At 38.9% G+C, this 19,605-nt stretch overlaps 1 protein-coding gene across 2 annotated transcripts in view; it reads right to left on the minus strand.

The window, feature by feature from the left end:
• Positions 1-5,662: 5,662 nt before the first annotated feature.
• CDC42EP3 (CDC42 effector protein 3) overlaps positions 5,663-19,605 on the minus strand; it is a 28,654-nt gene continuing 14,711 nt past the window's right edge. For both annotated transcript variants that reach the window (XM_074820655.1, XM_074820656.1), the window contains exon 2: positions 5,663-7,792. In XM_074820655.1, coding sequence (XP_074676756.1) covers positions 6,736-7,503 — 768 coding nt within the window. In that variant the 5' untranslated portion in view covers positions 7,504-7,792 and the 3' untranslated portion in view covers positions 5,663-6,735. The remainder of the gene's footprint in view (positions 7,793-19,605) is intronic.

Genomic DNA, 19,605 nt, shown 5'->3' on the forward strand with positions numbered 1-19,605 from the left:
ATAAAATTTACTAGAAATTAAGGTGGAAGAAAAGAGAATATATCCCCAGAAATTTTTCTGTACTGCAGCAGAGTGCTTTGTCAAAAAGGAATAGGTGGAAGCCCTGAGAGAGACAGGGCTAACATCCTACCGTATCATTTAGAAATAGAAAGTAATGGCTGGAATTCTGTTTCCTATAAAGAGAATGAATATTAGAAAACAAATAAGCTATCCGGTTATTACATTGTAAAATAGATGGCAATGACAGCTGTTTGGGGCTCCAAGCATTTGAAATCTTTTCTTTTGATTCTGATATTGCCTTTAGACATGTGTCTAAGGAGCCTGGCATAAATGTTTTCAGTTAAGGTATTTTTTCCTTCTGGATGTCTAAACATAGTGGCAGTGAGCATGGGTTTCTTAAGTATTATTCTTGGTGCACATTTTTAAGTACGTACCATATGGATCACAACTAGTTGGGGATTTGAAGATTAGGGGCAGACTTGGTTGTAGTACAGTGACCATGAGATGGTAGAATTCTGGCTCTTGAGAGGAAGAAGCCAGACAAAAGCAAGATCACAGTACTCTGCCCTGGGCACTCACTCTTGCAACAGGATATTGGCTAGATGGAGTCTGATGTGATTCAGTACAGCTGTTCTTATGTTCCTGTGGCACTTATCAGTGTAATTTCAGACCTGGAAAAGTACCTCTTCCCACAAGATGAGGGGGGAAGCCAAGCTAAATATTCACTGGTGAAGCTGTGTTTATAGACACTGTGAAAGGTCGGTGGAGATAGCTGCTATCCTAGGAAATACTTCTCACAAAGTTACTCTACTACCTGAGAATGTAGTTCAGATTTATAACCCCCAAGTCATTTTCTGAAATTTGACACGACTATTTATCATTTGTTGGGCCAGGTGGAGGAATTGAGCCTGGTCTGACCTAACTTTACTGAATTTCCATGACTGTGTCTCATTTGCTTTTAAAATTCTGCCATGGGATGCAGGTACCATAAGCTTGGGAGGAGGAGGATAAGCGGGACAGTGGAAAGTTGTTGGATGTGGATAGCTTCTGTGTGCCAGGTGGAAACCTGGTGTTGGTCAAGCACTGTGACAAGCACAACTCCCCAGTGTATGGCAAAAGGCACACTCCACGCAGCCAGAGAGCCAGACTTCCCTTTTGGCAAAGCACATGGGAGCTGTAAGTGTGCCCAGAGGAAGAAAAACAAAACCCTCACAGTTGACAAAGTAGTTCGAAAGGCAGGACTCCTAATCTGCAGCAGTGCTGTTCATGTGAGGTTCTTGGTCCTGTGCCTTCCAACTAGACCTGTCCCTGGACCTTTCTGCTGCTTCTCCCATCTTGTCTGTCTGATTCTGTGAGATTGCAACAGATAGCTCCTGGGGACCAAATTATGGTGAGTGGTTTCCACTACAGCTAGTTCCGGATCTAGTATATCTGGAGGAGTCTGTCGAGACGCAAGGAAAGGCCCAGGTCCACTGATCTTTCAAAAATGCATGAGACAGTATCTTACAGTGTAATGTGACCGTCTCCGGGGAGTATCTGGGGACTGTGACCTCAAAGCACTTGCAGCTGAAAGGAGGCCAAAAGGGACTGGCACAAAATCCACTTGGCTAACTGTTGACATGTGGTATCTAATGTGGTGTGAATTTTACCAAAATAGAGCTACATATGTGGGACCTACTTTTTTCTTGAGAAGTAGTTTAATCAATCAGCATTTTATCTTGTAAAACTGCAGCATTTTTTAATTAGGCAGTTAGGTGCCCTGGAATGGCAATGGCATTTTTTTAAATGAGCAAATGGGCTTGACTTTTCTTTGTGGATGGTTTCATCCTATGTAGCAAACAGGGAATAGCCCAAGGCTCCTTCATTTGTACTGAACCAAAATCTAATAGCATGTTGGATGGCTTCTGTGACTATTTATGACTTACTGAAGATAAAATTAAGTTTCATCTCTCAGGTCAAAAGTATTACCCACAAAAATCTGCCAGAGGTGTCAGGGTTCTCAAGTGGGACCCACCCCTACCCCATTTCAGCTTAGCCTAGGGCCTTTAGTCCCTGCCCTTGTGATGCCATAGGAGTGCTGGTCTCTAACTCTGCCACAGTTCATGTGGCACCCTGACAAGGAGGTTCTAATAGAAGAAAGGCTCTTAAATATATGAATATCTGAAGAAGCAAAGGAAACATATCACAGGCTAAAAGTCACCCATTCACAAAGCTGAAGTCCTAGTTTCTCTGAGCACAAGCTAAGAATGAATTGTCTTGGACAACAAGGAAAAGAAATAGGTTGAAGAATGTGTTAGGTCATACTGCAATGTACCTGTGAAAAAGAACATTCTCCCTGGTGTAAATATTCTGGGCAATTTATTTCTCTCTGGGAATACTCTGGTGTAAATCAGAATCTGTGATTTTATTTATCAGGAAAAAAATAATTCCTTTTATAATTGTCACAGGGAGAAAATAGCTTACAATACTCAAAAGTAAAAAAAGTATTGAGTACTTCCTTGATTTTCTAGCCCTTGTAAAATGCTAACTAGAGAGAAGCAGTTAGTGATGGATCCAGCCTTACATTTGGAGTCAGGAAACCCTTTAAAAAAACACATAAAATGAAAGCATTTATAGAAAACAGATGTACTAATGTACTTTGTGTTCACATGAAAAGCAAATGGATGCAAGCAGAACAGTTAGGTTACTACTAATTTAATTAATTTGCTTACAGCAGCCATTAATTTCTTTCCTTGGAATAAAGTCTAGTGTGTCTCTTTCTTAGTTTCTTCTTGCATCATCCAAACTTTATTCGGCCTCCCTATACCAGGTCCAACACCTTCCCTGCTAGGCTTGCATCTAGGTTATTTGTATTTGACATATCAAACAGCTGCTTCCGATTCTGGAAAGGCAGCCACCCAAAGTGTCCCTTCTCTCACTAATTCTAGCAGGAATGAAAAAAAATTTGAGCTGTTATACCTCCCCTGTTTTCCTTGGTCTCAGCCTGTTCTTGTTGTCTGTTGAGAATTTCCTGCACAAATTAGAGAACGTCCTTCAGCCATAACCCTGATAACTAGCTTCCTTGTTACACCAATAAATGCAAAAAGGAAGAAGGACTATAAAGTAAAATCATCCTTAAACAAGGTATTGTTTATGATTCTCTTCAGATTTTTTTTTTTTTAGATTTTCTGTACTTTTCTGTCACTTTCACATACTGTACAGTTGTTTATACCCATTTACCATCAAATCCAGATGGTTCTGTCCTGTATATACTTTGCAGTGGCATGGGTAAACAGGTGAAATGAAATGGACACCTTCAGTACATTGAAGTTTCAAGAGTGTAAATTCAAGCAAATATCAATGATAGGCAATTTTTAGCAACATCATGTAGCTTTGTCAATGTGGGGAGGAAAGTAAGGTTGCTGTGGAAGTCATTAATTAGATGATGTACCTATACAAGGTACTTCCAAGAGAAACTGTGTGTTTAGACAAACTGTATGTTTGCATCAAACCTGTCTCAGGGTTTCTGCTAGCCTTCTTGTCAGGCTGTTTTCTGACCTTCAGTTGTGATCCAGCTTGGAGGTTTGTTTTCCTTTTCAGTTTCCTCTGAGGCATTGGATTTGGTCCTTGTTAGAAAAAGACAGAGAGCAATGTGAAGTTGTGCACTTCCAGCATTTGACGGACTCTTTATCTCCCACTGACATCCTCAGCACAATACTGATCACCTCATTTAGGCTGGCAGGGGAACTGGGACAGACGTTCAAGCGTTCTTGAATTGGATGATTACTAGACTTTCTAGTATGTTTTTGTATTGTATTGTGCATAGCCCAGCTTGTAGGAATTTAGCAAATACTCATGCAGGAATTAGGCATATGCTTTATGGCTTCTGGTTTTTTCCTCTAGCACATTTAGATTACACCTTTAGGTCTTCACTGTACTTCTTCAGTTAGTAGAAGAGATCAGTGTTTTCTGGCATACCACAAGACTTGTAAAGCATCTGTGGAACTATCTGGACAGTTGGACAGTTAGCATATTTTTCCCTGAGGCCACAGAAAATTGATGTGATATCCAAGGCAACTCCTTCCAGTCCTCCATTCCAGCCAGAAGGCCAGCTTGCAGCAGTATCTTGGTTTTCAGGAAACTGCCATGTAACTTCCCCTTGGAAAGTCTCATTTCCATTAAGAATTTTGTCAAGGCTTCAGGAGGGCAGAACTTCTCACAAACCAGAGCTTCAAGGTTTTGGTCTAACAAGTTGTATTGTGACAGCTGAGATGCCAGATAAGATTACAGTATTTTACAGTATTTGCAGTATTTTACTGAGCACATTTCAACTTTGCATCTTCTAGGCTTTACATGTAAGACTGAGCAGATCTGAACAATTCAGGGATCCAGCTTTTGAGGAAAGTAACAAGAAGGCTTTAAAGAAAGATGAAATCTACTTTGCCAGTGTAAAAGTCCTGTTCTTGACTTAAGCAAAGGTCCTCCTCCACAAACAGTTGTTCTTGCCTGGAGTGATGGTTATTTTAGTTCAGACCACCCACCCTCATCACAAGACCTAAGGATTTACAAAGTTAGAAGATCAATCAGATAGGACGGATAATACAGACCAAAAACTGCTGCATAGTGAGACATTTTTCGGTAGACTAAGCCAGGAAATCAAGTATAAAACAGAACGAAGCACAAATAACATGACTGCAATAACTGCTGTAAGAATGTGTTTCTGCTTTCTAGGGAATACTTACTTGAACAGCCCTGCAAGATAATGACTCTTCATTCAGCAAATACTTTTAATGTTCTAATCATAGTATGTGAAGCTGGTCTACAGAGAAAATACCTAATTCCCCATTTCACCCAGACTTCCCCTACACTAATGACCAACAGTTTTTTCTAGTGAAAGTTTTGGGCTAAATTCTCATTAGGTTCTAAATCTTCGGGTACCATAAGAAACATGTGGCTAAGCAGAGCCCTGAACCTGCTTTCTAAAATACAAAAAGCACTATAGTCACAGAACCATCATTCTTCTTGGACCATGAATGGACTGGAAATTTGGTCTAGGCTTATACACAGACAATGCATTATCTTAAAAATAAACACAGTTTTTGTAAATGAAGAACTAAGATGTAGAATGGCCAAGAATAATATGAGACTGTAGCTGCATGTCTCATTAACGCACAATAATGTAAGTGCTAAACTGGAAACAGGGGTAATGACTGTGTTCTTAAAACACACTGAAGGAATGGAATTAATTGGCATTGACTCCCTAGAAGTTTTAAGGATAAATATAATATAAATTAAATCATCCATGACTTACCTGTCCTGATAGGAAGATACAAATAAATGTAGTTATCTAATGAAGAACAGTCTAGGTAAAATCCTGACACAGTTTATAAAGACTTCAGTGAAAGCTGCTGGAACTTTGCCATTAACTTCACTAGGACCAAAGTATTACTCTCTTGCTCCAATTACTTAAAATCAGTGTATATCCCAGAGGGTCCTACCCACTTGGAGTTTGGCCTTAAAACCTCACAAAGTAAACCGAATTGGAGAATTCAACTGAATTATGATAGTAGAATTGATCTGCCCCTTGGTCCCATATCTCTGCAACTCCACTGCAGTCTGTTTCATTACAACAGAAAACAAAACTCGATGTTTTGATGAGGCTATGTACTGAATCACAAAGACATCGCAATTTAAAGGGTTTTTTATTGTATTGCACAAGGTATCTATGCAATCCATGTAGGTACTGTATTAAAGGATCCACATTTCCCAAAACATTGGCTGTTGCAGCACACATCACAAGCATTGTGAATAACCAGTGCCTTCTTCAAAAATTAAAATAATTGGTTGCAAGTTAAGCATATGTGGCAATAAATGAAGAAAAAAAGCAAGGAGTATCAATACATATTTCTTTTCAAACACACAAATATACAAATTTCAGAAGAGCACCAATAATGCCAAGCAACTATTTTGATGAGATATTGTATGTGTAGGCTCTGCAGTAAAAAGCCAATATGCACACGAAAAATATATTTCAACTTTTAAAATAATTTAACCATAATATCTTGCATGTGTCACCTGTTTACAACATATCATTTCATATACAATCAGGCCCAAGCCTCAACTTGTGTAAATTTGTGCATACTCATTTAAAGCAGCTGAGACTCTGGACCAGGTGTCCAAGCTGAAAGCGCCTTCAATTTGTTCACATCTGAATACAGAGTGGTAGTATAAGGCTGAGAAAGTAGGTACAGTGAAGGTATAACAGAAATGGTACTATGGAAAATGAAGGAAAACACTATCAAGCCCTCAAACACAAGGTTATAGAAAGAGGCCTACATGTAAAGTGGTGTTGTAATAATTTATAAAAGTGAATAATTAATATCAGTCTCCTTTCTGACACTTAGAGATTCTCATATATTCAGAAGCCTGTAGAAGTGAAGTAACCAAATGTCACAAATCGGTATCATCCTCAAACTTTGTTTCTTAAGTTTTTGATCATTAATACTGGTACTTTAAAACATTTTATATTTGCTGAAAACTGTTATTAAAATTTACCTTCCTGCTATGAGAATTTAGTGTAATAAAAATCATGAAAAACAATAGGTAAAAAAATAGTACTTTCAGAATATTTTTAGGAAACCCGTTAAACAACTGCAAATACAGCTGATTTTTAAGTGTCTCTACCTTTGAATTATGTTTCTTTTGTTTGTTTTTGTTTAAGTGAATCACTTATAAAGCAGCAAGGGAGTACCAGTTCTAAGATTTATTCTTGTCCATTACATTGAGCACCTCATCCAAAAGTGAAGGTCCCAGGTCAAGTTGTAATGAGAGAAGAGAGCCTGCAAGATCTGAAAGCGATTCTTCTGACTTAGTCTTTGTCTTGGTTAGTTCACATGAAAGTTGACTATCATCAAATAAATCAACTGTTTGCCAGTCAGTGCATCGTTCAGAAAAGCTGGATGAGTGACTGTCTCTACCATTAGTAAGAGGTGAAGAACCACCATTTTGCTCCCATATGTCATCTTTGTATGTTTCTCCATCCTCCATCTGTTTACTTTTCTCCTGCAATTTCTCTTCTATTACTGGCTCACAGCTAAGCCTAGGATTTCTTGATGACCTGATGGATTCTTGCTTTGAATTAAACGTCACTGGTGACAATAAGGGCAACATAAGGGCTTGAGAACCCCCAATGGCAGGAAGGGAAATAGCATTTTTGAGCACTGGTGATGGAGTTTCTGTAAACATGGACTCAGAGGTGCTGTTTGCCCTTAAGAATTCACTATGGCCACCAGACTGGCTAACTCTGGTTTCTCCTTCATTTCCAGGCAATAGCTCATAGTTGCCCTGCAAAAAGGAGATGTCTCCAAAAACATCATGTTGTCCCTCTTTTCCAATGTGTATGGTGTGACGAAAATCTCCAAGTGGTGGACTGATCATATCAGGAGATAAGATATCCCTTAGTTTGAATTTCTTCCCTTTTTTATTGTTAGCGGCTTTCAGGTAGATGGGTGTCTTGGCTGGCATCTTGCTTGTAGTTTCTGAGAGAGGAAGTTATTTAAAAAAAAAAAAAAAGGAAGGGGAGGGAGAAGCCTCTTACAATGTCAGTTATTCTCAGGAGAGCTTCTTCAGCATTATCAACATTACATCATCATCTTGAACCACTCTTGCACATGAAGTCCCTTTCTTCTGATGCAGAGAGCTGCAGTGTACGTGAAGGTGAATGCCTCCCACTGCAGATTTTTCCAAGGTACAGCACAAGTTTCAGGTCAGTTAGCAACCAAATGCCCTGCTACTTCCAGAACTTGAGAAAAACCTGCATGGGATACAAAATCAGGTTATCATTAATTTATTTTTCATGGTTCATTCAGTCTTGTTTTTACCAAAAAAAAAAAAAAAAGAAAAAAATAATGGTACTGACAGTTCCAGCCTGCAGATTAGCTTTATGATGTTGCTTCCCTTCATTAGGCAGGATAAAAGAGTTTAGATTAACAAGGGCTAGCTAACCTTTCTCTGACTTCATAGCTTTTTTTGAAGTCCGAGTTTCTTAGACACGGTTGCTGAGCACAATTCATTTGATAAATAACACTATCTCAATCTTTCTTCTTATTCTGGCATTAAAAATGCTGGCCTTTGAGAGCACATGCAGAAACACATTTATAACACTCAACAACATCAAGCTTTTGGTAGACCCAGGAAGATTGACAGAATCATTCAGGAAACCTTTTTGGAAATGGAGGAGACCACTTTGGATTAGAGAACTTCAGATACTCCCATTTAGTGCTGGAACTCTCACAAACTGTCACCCATAACATTTCTGATAATTGTGCCCATTTAAAAGGATAGTTTTAGGTACTTGAAAAAAAGGGCTAGTCCAGGTCTTTACAATTAGATACATCCAAACACAGGTGTCTTAGAAGAGACTGGTTCTTGTGACTACAGCCTTTAGACTACAGGAATTCTTCATAACAATTAGTATAGACTAGCTCATGAATTATATAGATCATGAGGCCACAGTGACTCAGAGTTGCTCTATGCAACCAAATGAAACAGTGCTTGAAAACCAAGTTGTCATATTAGAATGTGATCTCCAAAAAGTCTGATAAAACAGTCTACAACAGGCTATCGGGTCAACAAGCTATGGAAAAAACCACACTTCATTAATGCCTTAATGGTGTATTTCTTCCTTAGAGTACACCAGTTCCTAACTCTTAAGCAATCTCAGAATAAATTCATTTTTTTTCCTGGACATTTTTGTCCTTTCCCCTATTAAGTCCGTGGACAATCAGAGTGTCACAGGTCACTCCTCACCAGAATACTCAGCCACAAATCCCATACACTCTGTCACCACTCTCACTCCGTAAAGGAGCTTGCCATTTTTGCACAGAAAGACTATTCTATGCAGTAAGTGAAGGGAAGCTGTCTGTAACAAGGGCTGCTTTTGCTGCCTTTTATCCATGTCCCAGCCAATATTTTCCTTCATCAAATTAAACCCAGTAAGAATCACCAATTTTAAAACTTCATACTGTATGGCTATACAGCCATATTGTCAAGAAGTATTTAAGAATTTTCATAAATCCTATAACCTGAATAATTAGTTCCTACAGTGGAGTACTTAACAGTGCATCACAAGGAGAGCTGGGAATCTAGCCAGGTTAGTATTTTGGTTTTTGATTCCCACCAGTTAGCTACTGCGCTTCAGATGTCACTGAAAAGCCCTCCCCCAAAAAGTACAACAGATACAAACAGATGAAAGCCATCATACAAAATAAGCTCAATGTTCAATAAGTTATGAGGACATTTTATACTTTAAGCTCAATTTTGAAAATATGATTGATTGCATCAATCAGTTAAAAGCATTCCAAAGCTTTCTTCTACACAACAAAATGGTAATTCATTAGGATCTAAAGAATACTAGGAGATTCACATTACATACCAAAACTCCACCAACTTAACTCCATGTCAGTACTGTCAAATGCAAGAGTCCTAAATAAGATCTCTCATCAAACAAAGCCAAATGGTGAGGTTGTTTTATGTTTATCTAGTGAACTCAACTCGATCTCACTTCACAGGAATAACAGGCTGAATTCCCTCTGATTCCAATTTCTCATTCTTTCAGATCTTTCAATCTGGAATGAATGGCAAGGTAGTGTCAATGTGGTACAAAGTCATGCCTGTTGGTCACTAGTTTAAAAATGAAAGACAAATCCTAGTTCATTCAAATCTTTCATGGCTTCCACCAGTTTGGTTGTGTACCAAAAACCATTATCACCAAACTCCACAAAGAGATTTCAAAGAAACCTGAAGGACACAATGAAACATCTGAACATCAATAAATACTAAAATCAAGGGTAAAATAACTTTTAATATAAATAAGCCATTTTGACACATAAGAGCACAGTATTTTATTTAGCTCATAGCTCAGGAGGAAAAAAAATGCAAAAACCCAAAATAGAGCAAACATTTGGGCATCCAAATGTCCTTTAGTTCTTGCACTATGAGAGAGCCCCAGTAAGGGGCAGTGTAAAACCACAGTACCTCAGAGGATGCTGCAAGAGCCTCCCATGTCAAGAATTATAATCGCTCTCTATACAGCAGTCCCTGCAATTGTGAAGCCCTTGCCTTCCATTTGGCCAGTGCAAGACGCTTTACATTTGAAAAGAACTTTGACAATTACATGCTTACTGCAAGCATCCCTTTCTCTGCTGAAAACAAAGGCTACCCTTACTGCAGATTTCTAGCCATTCTACTGAAAATCTGCAAATCACACCATGTAAATAAAAGATAAGAGTTCCTTCCTCAATGGACAGGCTTTCCACATACAGCATAACATAGGCTTTAGAGCAACTGTACTTTGTTCCTGCATACCTATCCTCTTTGTCAACTACTGCCCAAAGGAGTACAGGTTTTAAGCTACTTTGACCAGTTGAAATATATCATAAAACTGGATCTATTTACTTAGCCTAAAATACTGTTGTTACTCATATTTCATTTACAATTAAATAAGGAAGAACTTATATCAATATATAACATGTGCTTAAAAAAAAAAAAAAAAAGGTTGTTCTTTTAGTAAGAAAAAAATATAAATCTGACTTTGGCAAATGAAGAAAGACTTAACGAGACTAAGCCTCCAGGCTCAACTCCTGCAAAACTAAAAAATTAGTGCACAGAATTTTCACAAGAACCTTACACACTCCCTGCATTCAGCAAGATTTAATGAAATCATGAGTACACATAGGCTAAGAGAAGGGACAGAACACACTCCAATCTCCATACCAGGCCACACAGTAAAGTTCACTTTGTCTTAAAATGAGACCTTTTTCTGATCTTGCTGCTAAAAGGGTCTCTGTTTTGACCAATTTCAACTCAGTAACTAAGTGAATGTATAGCCAAACTGGAAAGCTGAATGAGAAATAATCAGAAAACCAAATACATAACCAAAAGTCCACAGTCCCAGACAGCCGGCCTACAGTGGAAGATCTTAAATTAAAAGAAAAACAACATGAAAGGATTTTTCTTCCAGTTGAAGAGATATCCCTCTCCCATCAAGATCCAAGCCGGAGAAACTTCAGCCCAGTGAAAATTAAAGTTTTAGTTTGGCTGTAACACTTGCCCATTTTCATTCCTATCACTTCACACTCTCATAATAAGTGTTTTGCTTGGTAACAAAGACTAATATTTTCAGAGGCACTTCTCAATCTGCCTTGTGAACCCTTCTGTCCACTCACCAATCATCACCATCCACACAGCTCAAAGTTTTCCATGGATGCCTTAGTTTATTCCACAGTGCTTTTTAAAAGAACAGACTCTCAGCAAATATTTCGACAGCTAAGCTTACAAAGCCAGAGACAAATAAGGGTCAAGGTGCAAAATCTTATTTGTGCACAAATCTCAAGAGACCTATATCCTTAAGCAGTGTCCTAGGCAAAGAAATGATAGAAAGAATATCTTAGTTCCACAGAGCAGGACCAGAAGTAAGTGTGCACTCTGGGAAGCCTATGGGCTTTCTACAGGACAATCCCTTACAAGGGCTCTGCCTTAGACATCACTGGCTAGAAGCATGTGAACTTTAGGGAAACCCATTTCCAAGGCATTGTTTAAAACAACACTGAATTATTTTGTGGAGCAAGTCACTAGGAGAAAACAGAGTCTGTATATTATTTAAATATCTAAATGAGAATATAGTAACACAGCAAAAGACAGACACAAGCTACGAAATAAACTGCTGCAACTTTTCTACAGAACAAAATATCTGCAAGCATAGAAGAATTGGGCTTTAGGGGTTCATTTTGGGTTTTAGCTGCCAGTAGCTTTCAGCAGCACAAACAAACTGTTGAGAACATCCTTGTCAATGCTGTTACTTTCACTGTGCCTGAAACAACAATCAGCGCAAACCACATTTTCACTGTTTTTGTAACAGGGGCTTGAACTCATGCAGTTACAATTCCTGAATGTTGTTAAAACAAACTCCCAATATAACCAAGTCTTCAGGTACAAGAAAAAGCAACAGATGATGCACCATAGACCTTACCTCCCATGTTCCGGTGGACTTAGGTGTCTGTATCAACTGGCAGCCTCTGAAGACGAGAGGCCACTTCTAGACCAGGCCACCAGTGAGCCTCTGCTTAGAAAGCTACCACCTTCTGAGTAGCTTTAACCAAATTGAGTGTTAACACTTTGCCCTCCAGCTTGTTCATCTAAGTTTACCTTGTTTATAAGAGGCCCAGTCTTTGAATTCATCTGTATTAAAGTCAACTTCCCTGATCAGATTAGGACTACTCATCCCTTTGTTTCTCCCTCCATCAAAGAATTTGCACCTTTCTGATTAAAGCTACAGATCTAATTACTTTATAAAAACAATCAGGCTAATCACACTTCAGTTCAACTAATTTTCTCAAACTGCACTCAGCCTACTTTACTAGGTCAAATCTAACTTATTTTATCCCATTGTCACATTTAGAAAATGAAGGGAAAAAAATCCCCAATCCTTCCTACAGCTACAGAAACACAGGTCAAAAGGGGACCCTACGATGCAGCTCATTAATTTCTCCATCATCCTGCAAAGACCCAGATGTCTCTACTAGTCCTAGAAGAATGTTGTCCACCCTCCTCTTAAAATTCCCTACAGGTGCAGACTGCACACATTAATTTACTTCACAGAGGCTAGTCATCAGAGAAGATGCACCTGAAGTCTCCCCTGCTCTAATCTGGGCCCCAATGAATACAGTTCATTATTTTATGCATTCTACTTCTCCTCTCAGCCTCTTCTTCTTCAGATTAAACACCACAAATATTCCAATCTTTCAACACAGGTCATGTTTTCTGGAGCTTGAATAGCTTCCCCCCAACCTCCTTTTCTGGTCTTCCTCCCCTCAGCTCAAGTCCTTCTTTAAATATGCCCAAAAGCAAACTCAATATTCAAGCTGAGATCTCAATTTCTCTCTTAATAGTGTCTGCATTTTTCTTTCAGCATCACAACATTGTTGGCATATGTTTAGTTTGTGGTCCACTAAAAACCTTTAGTGAAGAACTGTTGTCTAGCCAGTTATTCTACATCTTGTTCTTGATTATGCCCCTGTAGCAAAGCCTCCATACTCACTGAATTACATTCTATTCATTTCAAACACTTCAGATGGTCAGGATCACTTGGAATTTTAATCTTGGCCTCTACAGCATACAGGTTTAGCATCATCTGTGGATGTAATAAGCATACATTCAAGTCATTCATGAAAATATTGTGTAGTAACAGAGATGGAAGACAGTCCTGCAGAGTTCCACCTGATATATCTTTGCAGATTAACAGTGGCTAAATACTCCAAGGTACTACTACTTGAAGCAGATTGAATTCTTGAAACAATTGTCTCCTCAGGGATAAGTAAGGAAATGTGAATATGCTCCATAATACAGATATATTAGTGAATGACAAGGAAGGCTTGGAAAACTTCAGCGATACACTAGCTGGGGAGATTTTTTTTTTTTTTTTAAGCAAAGTAATTAATTAATTAATTAACAGTCATCTTTGGAAGGGAAAGTGAAAGGGAAATGTAAAGAAAAATCATAAAGGCATACATCTACATCTCTCTTGCTATAGAACTTTTTCCCACCTAAATCAAAGATAAATAGTACACTAGCTGTGAGCAGTCCACCTGAAGAAGTGTTAATTGTCATTAAGTGTAAGCACAGATAAGGACAGGCTGCATACAGTGTCTTTCTCTCCAGGTATTTTCCACTTCTCCAGCACCCTCCTCTTTTTTCCCCCCCATAAAACCTAGGTTCACAACTGAAGAAAAAGCAAGTTTCCAAAATGATTTTTAGTTGTTGAGTCCTTTAAATCTTGCCACCTTTCCCGGCATAGTACCCTTTCAAATGGATCAAGCCAGAGTAAATCATATTAACCAGGGAACACCATCAGCTTTAAACCATTAAAGTACTTGTGCATTATATTGAAATGAATGAGTTATTTCACTATTTAAGAGTTTTCACTTTAGCTTGTAAGAAAAAGAAATAAAGGAAAGCCAATCTTGTTTTAAAAAAAAAAAAAAAAAATAATTTTCACAGTTCATTGTATCCTTCAAACAGCTGTACCAGCACAGCAGGAAGGAGCTACTGTAGTTATTTAATTTGGGGCTGCTGTTTAATTTGAGCAACTGGCCCCAGTCTACAGTTATTATTTTGTTCTGTATCAGTCTGTGAGATTACAAAGGCCCTTTATCAACCAGTAACCTTCAACCCTGTTAAGGTACTTGAATAGTAACCAAGTTGTTTTTCAGTCATCCTTTTTGATCGAAGTGAACAGGGGGAATTCCTCATGTGGTGATGGTGGGGGAGTAATTTTAAGCCTTCAAATACGTGTCTGTCTCTCTCCTTTGAACCCTCTCCAATTTTCCAACATCCTTTTCAGAGCAGATCAGAATTAGTGACAACATTTCAATATCATTCTCCCCAACAGCATATACAGAGATAAAAATCACTTCTTTCTTCCCATCATTGCTGCCTTGTTTATAAACAAGATCATATTTCTGCTTTTATCCTCGACATCTTACAACAGGATTTCTCCTGTATTTACAGGGTAGCGTTATATTACAAACCATTTAAGCGTTCTTGTGCTGGTATAACAAAAATGAGTTCTCCAAGCAGAATAAACTATATTGGCAGAAGTAGAAATTTGTTATCACTGCTATTTCTTGGTTCAGAGTGGGCATCCCCATTCTATTTTTTAGGATGAAGATACACATATATTCATTTAATTGACAAATTTTGCCAGCACAGCCAATGGTGGTGCTCATATGAAACCATTTGTCTGGTAAGACTCTATTCCTTAGGGGAAAAAAAAAAAAAAAAGCTTTCCAAGCTTTCTCCAGCAAATAAACTGGATTTATATTCTTTAGGACAAAAAGCAAGGCCATACTTCAGAAAGAGAAAACATTTTATTTGAATGTGCTCAAGCTGTCAATCAGAAAATCATCTTTCTCCATCTTTCTCATCAATATACTTCCTCAACAATCTCCATCACATGCAAATTTGTACCGCAACAATTTTACACTTATTTGCAGACTGCTCATAAAACATACTGTGCAGTCCCATGGTGTACAAAAAAAATCCCTGCATTATTTCAATAGAAATACATCCCTCTTTGATGCTGACTTCTTCCTGACATTTACTCTGAGATTCCAAATGTTTTTAATACATGCTTTGTTGACACTGAAGAGGACTAATGTTTTAAAAATCTGGCTGTGACACAATATTAAGTCAAATGCCTTATAGAGTCTGTTTTTGCAGTTGTGCTTTTTACCACTCATTAGAACGTCTTAAATAATTCCTGTGGTTTTTTAATCAAGCAATTTTTCACCTTCCAACAGGTTTCGGTCACAGCTTGCTTTCAGCTTTGAAAAGGTAGCAACTTTTCTAGAATAATAAAAACCCTTTTTCTTTTCTTCTCTTCTCCAGAGATAGGAATTTAATGAGTTCACTATATTCGGTTGTTGGCCTCCATGGACTGAAACAGGTCCCTCTTTATTACCTTCTCCTTCGCTTTGTTGACTGGTACATTCATACATACGTATTTAATACTATATAGTTCACCTTTATCATTGACTTTCAAAAATTGGGTGAGTGCAAGACCAGGCAGATTTAGGCACAGGTACATGTCAGTACCAAGTCTAGCACCTTAACTCATGCAGCTGGTGAAGGTGAGGTTATGCTACATCAGACAGACTGTGCACTGAAGCATAGTCACACATTTCCTCCTACAAAGCCAGCAGACCAGATGAGCAAATAGCTGGGGACCATAAACTCATAAGCCACAAGATGGAGAGGCTTAAAAACCTGTCCATCAATTCTCTTAGGCCAAAGGAAAACCATTGTGAAATGGGACAAAAAACCCAAACCCTATAACCTGAGCCTTTGTGCCACCTAAAAGATTGGGTAACTGCTCTGATTGAAATCTCATCTGCTGAGGGACAAGAAAGGAACAGTTTTAGCCAAAGCAGCTGCCTGATGATGCTCAAGGCATGTTCATGTAAGTGCTGGTATTGCTGTATGGAAGAACTTGGGAAGATGTGGATTGAGGCAGGCAGTACTGTCCCTTTTGATGTCAGACAGCACTCATATCAGTTTAAGTGGATTACGAATCCACACCCTTTGTAATTCTAAGCAGGTTAGCATAGATGTCTTTCTCTTTTGACACAGAGCACGTAGTTCCCCAACCCAGCTCTGCTCTCAAAGCTGGTTTAAGAAGTTCCCACCCTGGATTCCTCACTCCTCACTGCTGGTTCCCAGTTCTGCACTGCAGTTCCTTGTACCCTCTGTGGGCAGGCAGATCTACAAGCCACACTGCAAACCGGTCCCAGCAGCAATTCTCCCCACTAACTCAGTTTACAGTAAAGGCTTACCAACAGCTGCAGTGTGACTGATGGCAATGCCTCAAGAGAGTTCAAGCCCAATATAACTGTTGCTGTCAAAGGCATTCTCCCCTTCCTCCCTACTGTGTGCACACACTTGACCCCTTATAAGCCAGTTCAGCACACTGAACTGGGTGAAAACTAACTAGGAAAGGTCTATAAGATCACAAGGCTAGTAGTGAGACTGCTGCTTTCAGCTGCAACAAGTCCTTTGAATAGCTCAGCTGTCTCATGAAACATCACACTTAGAGCAAGGAGTTCTAGCAGAAGGGGTAGGCAATTCTTAACCAACTCTGCTGCAAGAAAAAATGTCCATGGCATTACATTCAGATTTTATTCACTTCTGATGCAAAAATGGCTTGGTAGCTCCACTAGCTTCTGCCTTAGGGTTCCCAAGGATGCTGTCATGTTGAAATGAGGTTTTTCCAACTATAGTTAAGATATTATTATTACTATTTTTTAAAAAAGGATCCCTAGCTTAACATTTCCTTAACTGGTAGCTCCTGACAAAAGGCAATCTAAAATAAAAGCATCTTGCAAGATCCCAATAGAAAAAAAAAAAAACAACAAAAAAACCCCACACTCTATCCTGAACTCCCCACCGCCAATTCTCAAATACCCTTCATCGTTAAGTCAAATATTCTTTATCATCTCCTTGAAGCATACAAGTAACATAGGCATATTATGATCACCAGTTCTCCTATTATTCAATTCTCAAAGCTTTTCACTTGGAATAAGTATTTACCATCTTGAAGTGGCTGATAAACTAGGTTTAAAACAAACTTGAAAACCAAAGAGCCCTCTATATGCAAAGACTAACAATGAGGTAGAGGTACAAAGCTATAGAAAAACATAAATTTGCACAGGAATTTTGTTTTATTACATAGAAAAAGGATGAATCCTCTGCTCTGTTGAAGTTCTGCCTCCTTCAGAGAGTTTAATGGTCATCAAGATGAGATCAAAGAGTGTGGGGTTGGGGTAGACGAAAGAAAGGCAATTCTTCAATGGATTACAAAAATCATCACTAAATTGCTTTCTTGATACAACTCATGTCCTCTTTAAGGAATGGGAATAAAATCAGGGGGTAAATAGGACTTCTAAAATTTTGTTATCTATACGCAATTCAGAGTAGATTGTTAATACAACTAAAGTAACTGTCTTATCACCCTTATATGAAACTAAAGGAAAAAATAGACATTTCATCTTCATTGTGAGTTTATACTATACTCCTAACAAAACAACTCCACTATGTGAAGGCACCATTTGAGCAGAGGTAAGAATCTGAAGAAATAAGTGACAACTGAAAGACATGTAATATTCTGGCCCTGCTCTGCAGCATGTCAGTGACACCTGTGATGTGCCCCTGCTGATGGGGACGCATCACACTGGACAGCAGCAAAGGGGTCCTCACTTCCTCCCGAGATCTTTCTGCCACAGTTGCTCAGTTCTGTAAACTTGAGTTGCTTGTACTAAATTGATCAGACTTCTTTTTTCTGGAATATATCAAATAGTATCAGAACACGTTCACTCTCTGTGCCAACAGTCATATTTCACTTACTGCTCTTAAAACCAGGCAGAGTTAATCAGCTTAATTTGAAAGAAATTAATATACTCAGCACTTGTGCAGAGGTATACCATCTGAATATTCAGAGTGGCACTGTGGCAATTCAGTGCTAAAGCTAGTTTATTGAAAGAAATATCAGCTGCTAATCAAACTCTAAACCCCATGTCTTTAATGAAACTGTCTGAAATACTGCTGTTTCAAATCCCACTAAAGCTACCTTCTCAGCACTCTGGGTTTTACCTCAGCCAGTACTCAGCACCTATCTTCCCATTACTGCAGCCATATTTCAAGAGATAAGTACAGCTCTAAGACACAGCTTAAGCTAAACGGTGAGTGAGATGACAACATCTGTATGCAGAGAAGACTGGATCTCAAGCTTGCATGTGCAGGCAACGTGACAGAATAATTAAATGGGTCAGGGAAACATGCTCTATCTAATGAACCCAAGCAGACCTAACATACTGCAAGTCAAGTCCTGTCCTTTGCAGCTTTTTGGAAAAGCATTTTGCAGACGTTCATGTTCTCTCTACACTCTGCAGGGGCTCCTGCTTAGAACTTTGCCTTGAGACTGCTAGAGAACATAAATCCCTCTGTTTAATGGTCAATATTTCAAAGTGCTCCAAAATGGACATTTTGTTTTCAGAAGTAGTGTCAAGGGAAAGCACATTGGAGGCAAAAAGAAAACTTCTAGTAGGCAGTCACATTAGGGTAATGTAATCATGACTCATGCTCCTCACCCATTTCCTGACTAGCGCTGTGCATGATCAAAAGAAAACCAGCCACAGTAATGCTGCCGCTCGTTAATGTTAGCTAGCCTGAAAGGATTACAGACTACCAGAAAACAAACTCATTGCAGAGTATCCTATTTAAAGCCTGGCATAAATCGACACTGACACACACAGTGGTGTAATACCATACTCAACCAAAACAACAACTTGCCTTTGTTGCAAGAAACAAGTCACAACTTTTTATGCTGAGTTCTCCTACCTCAACAAACTCTCTCACACACTTTAAAACACTGTAAGTCCCTGGGGTGCATAGGGAGAGGGAGGGAAATATCCAATTGCTAGTTAGTATCTAAAGACATACAAGATACATAGCCTTTTTGAAGGGGATCACAGCAAACTCAGACTGCTATAAAACAATTACCACCTCCTGAGAAAGGCTGTAAAAGAACACACACACGCACACACAAGCCAAAGCACGAGTTGGGCCTAAGTGGTGGTCACCAAGAAAGACACTGCAAGAGGCAATTTCTGTCTGTGTTCAATCCTGTTGGGCAGCCTGAGTGAAACGTGTGCTTAATGATGCAAATTGGTGTTCATTTGTATAAAGAGTTCTTCAGCAGAAAACAAATTTCAGATCCTTTCTGGGACCTTGGTCACATTTAATTTGTTCCAAAACCCACATTAATGAAACCCCAAAATTAATCAGATATTTCAACAGAAACTAGGCTAGACGTTAGGTAACACAGATTACAACACCCAGCTGCACCTCTCTGCAGCCCTCACAGGCCAAATAGAATCATAGAACCGTTTAGGTTGGAAAAGACCTTTAAGATCACGGAGTCCAGCGAGTCAACTCTTCTCCCTCCCTACCTCAGAAGCAGAGCCCTGCATTTGCAGGTCCCTTTCACTCCCCTTTACAAAAGTCAACTAACTGCTA

Source organism: Strix aluco, chromosome 3 (assembly GCF_031877795.1).
Source record: "Strix aluco isolate bStrAlu1 chromosome 3, bStrAlu1.hap1, whole genome shotgun sequence".
Lineage (NCBI taxonomy): Eukaryota > Metazoa > Chordata > Aves > Strigiformes > Strigidae > Strix > Strix aluco.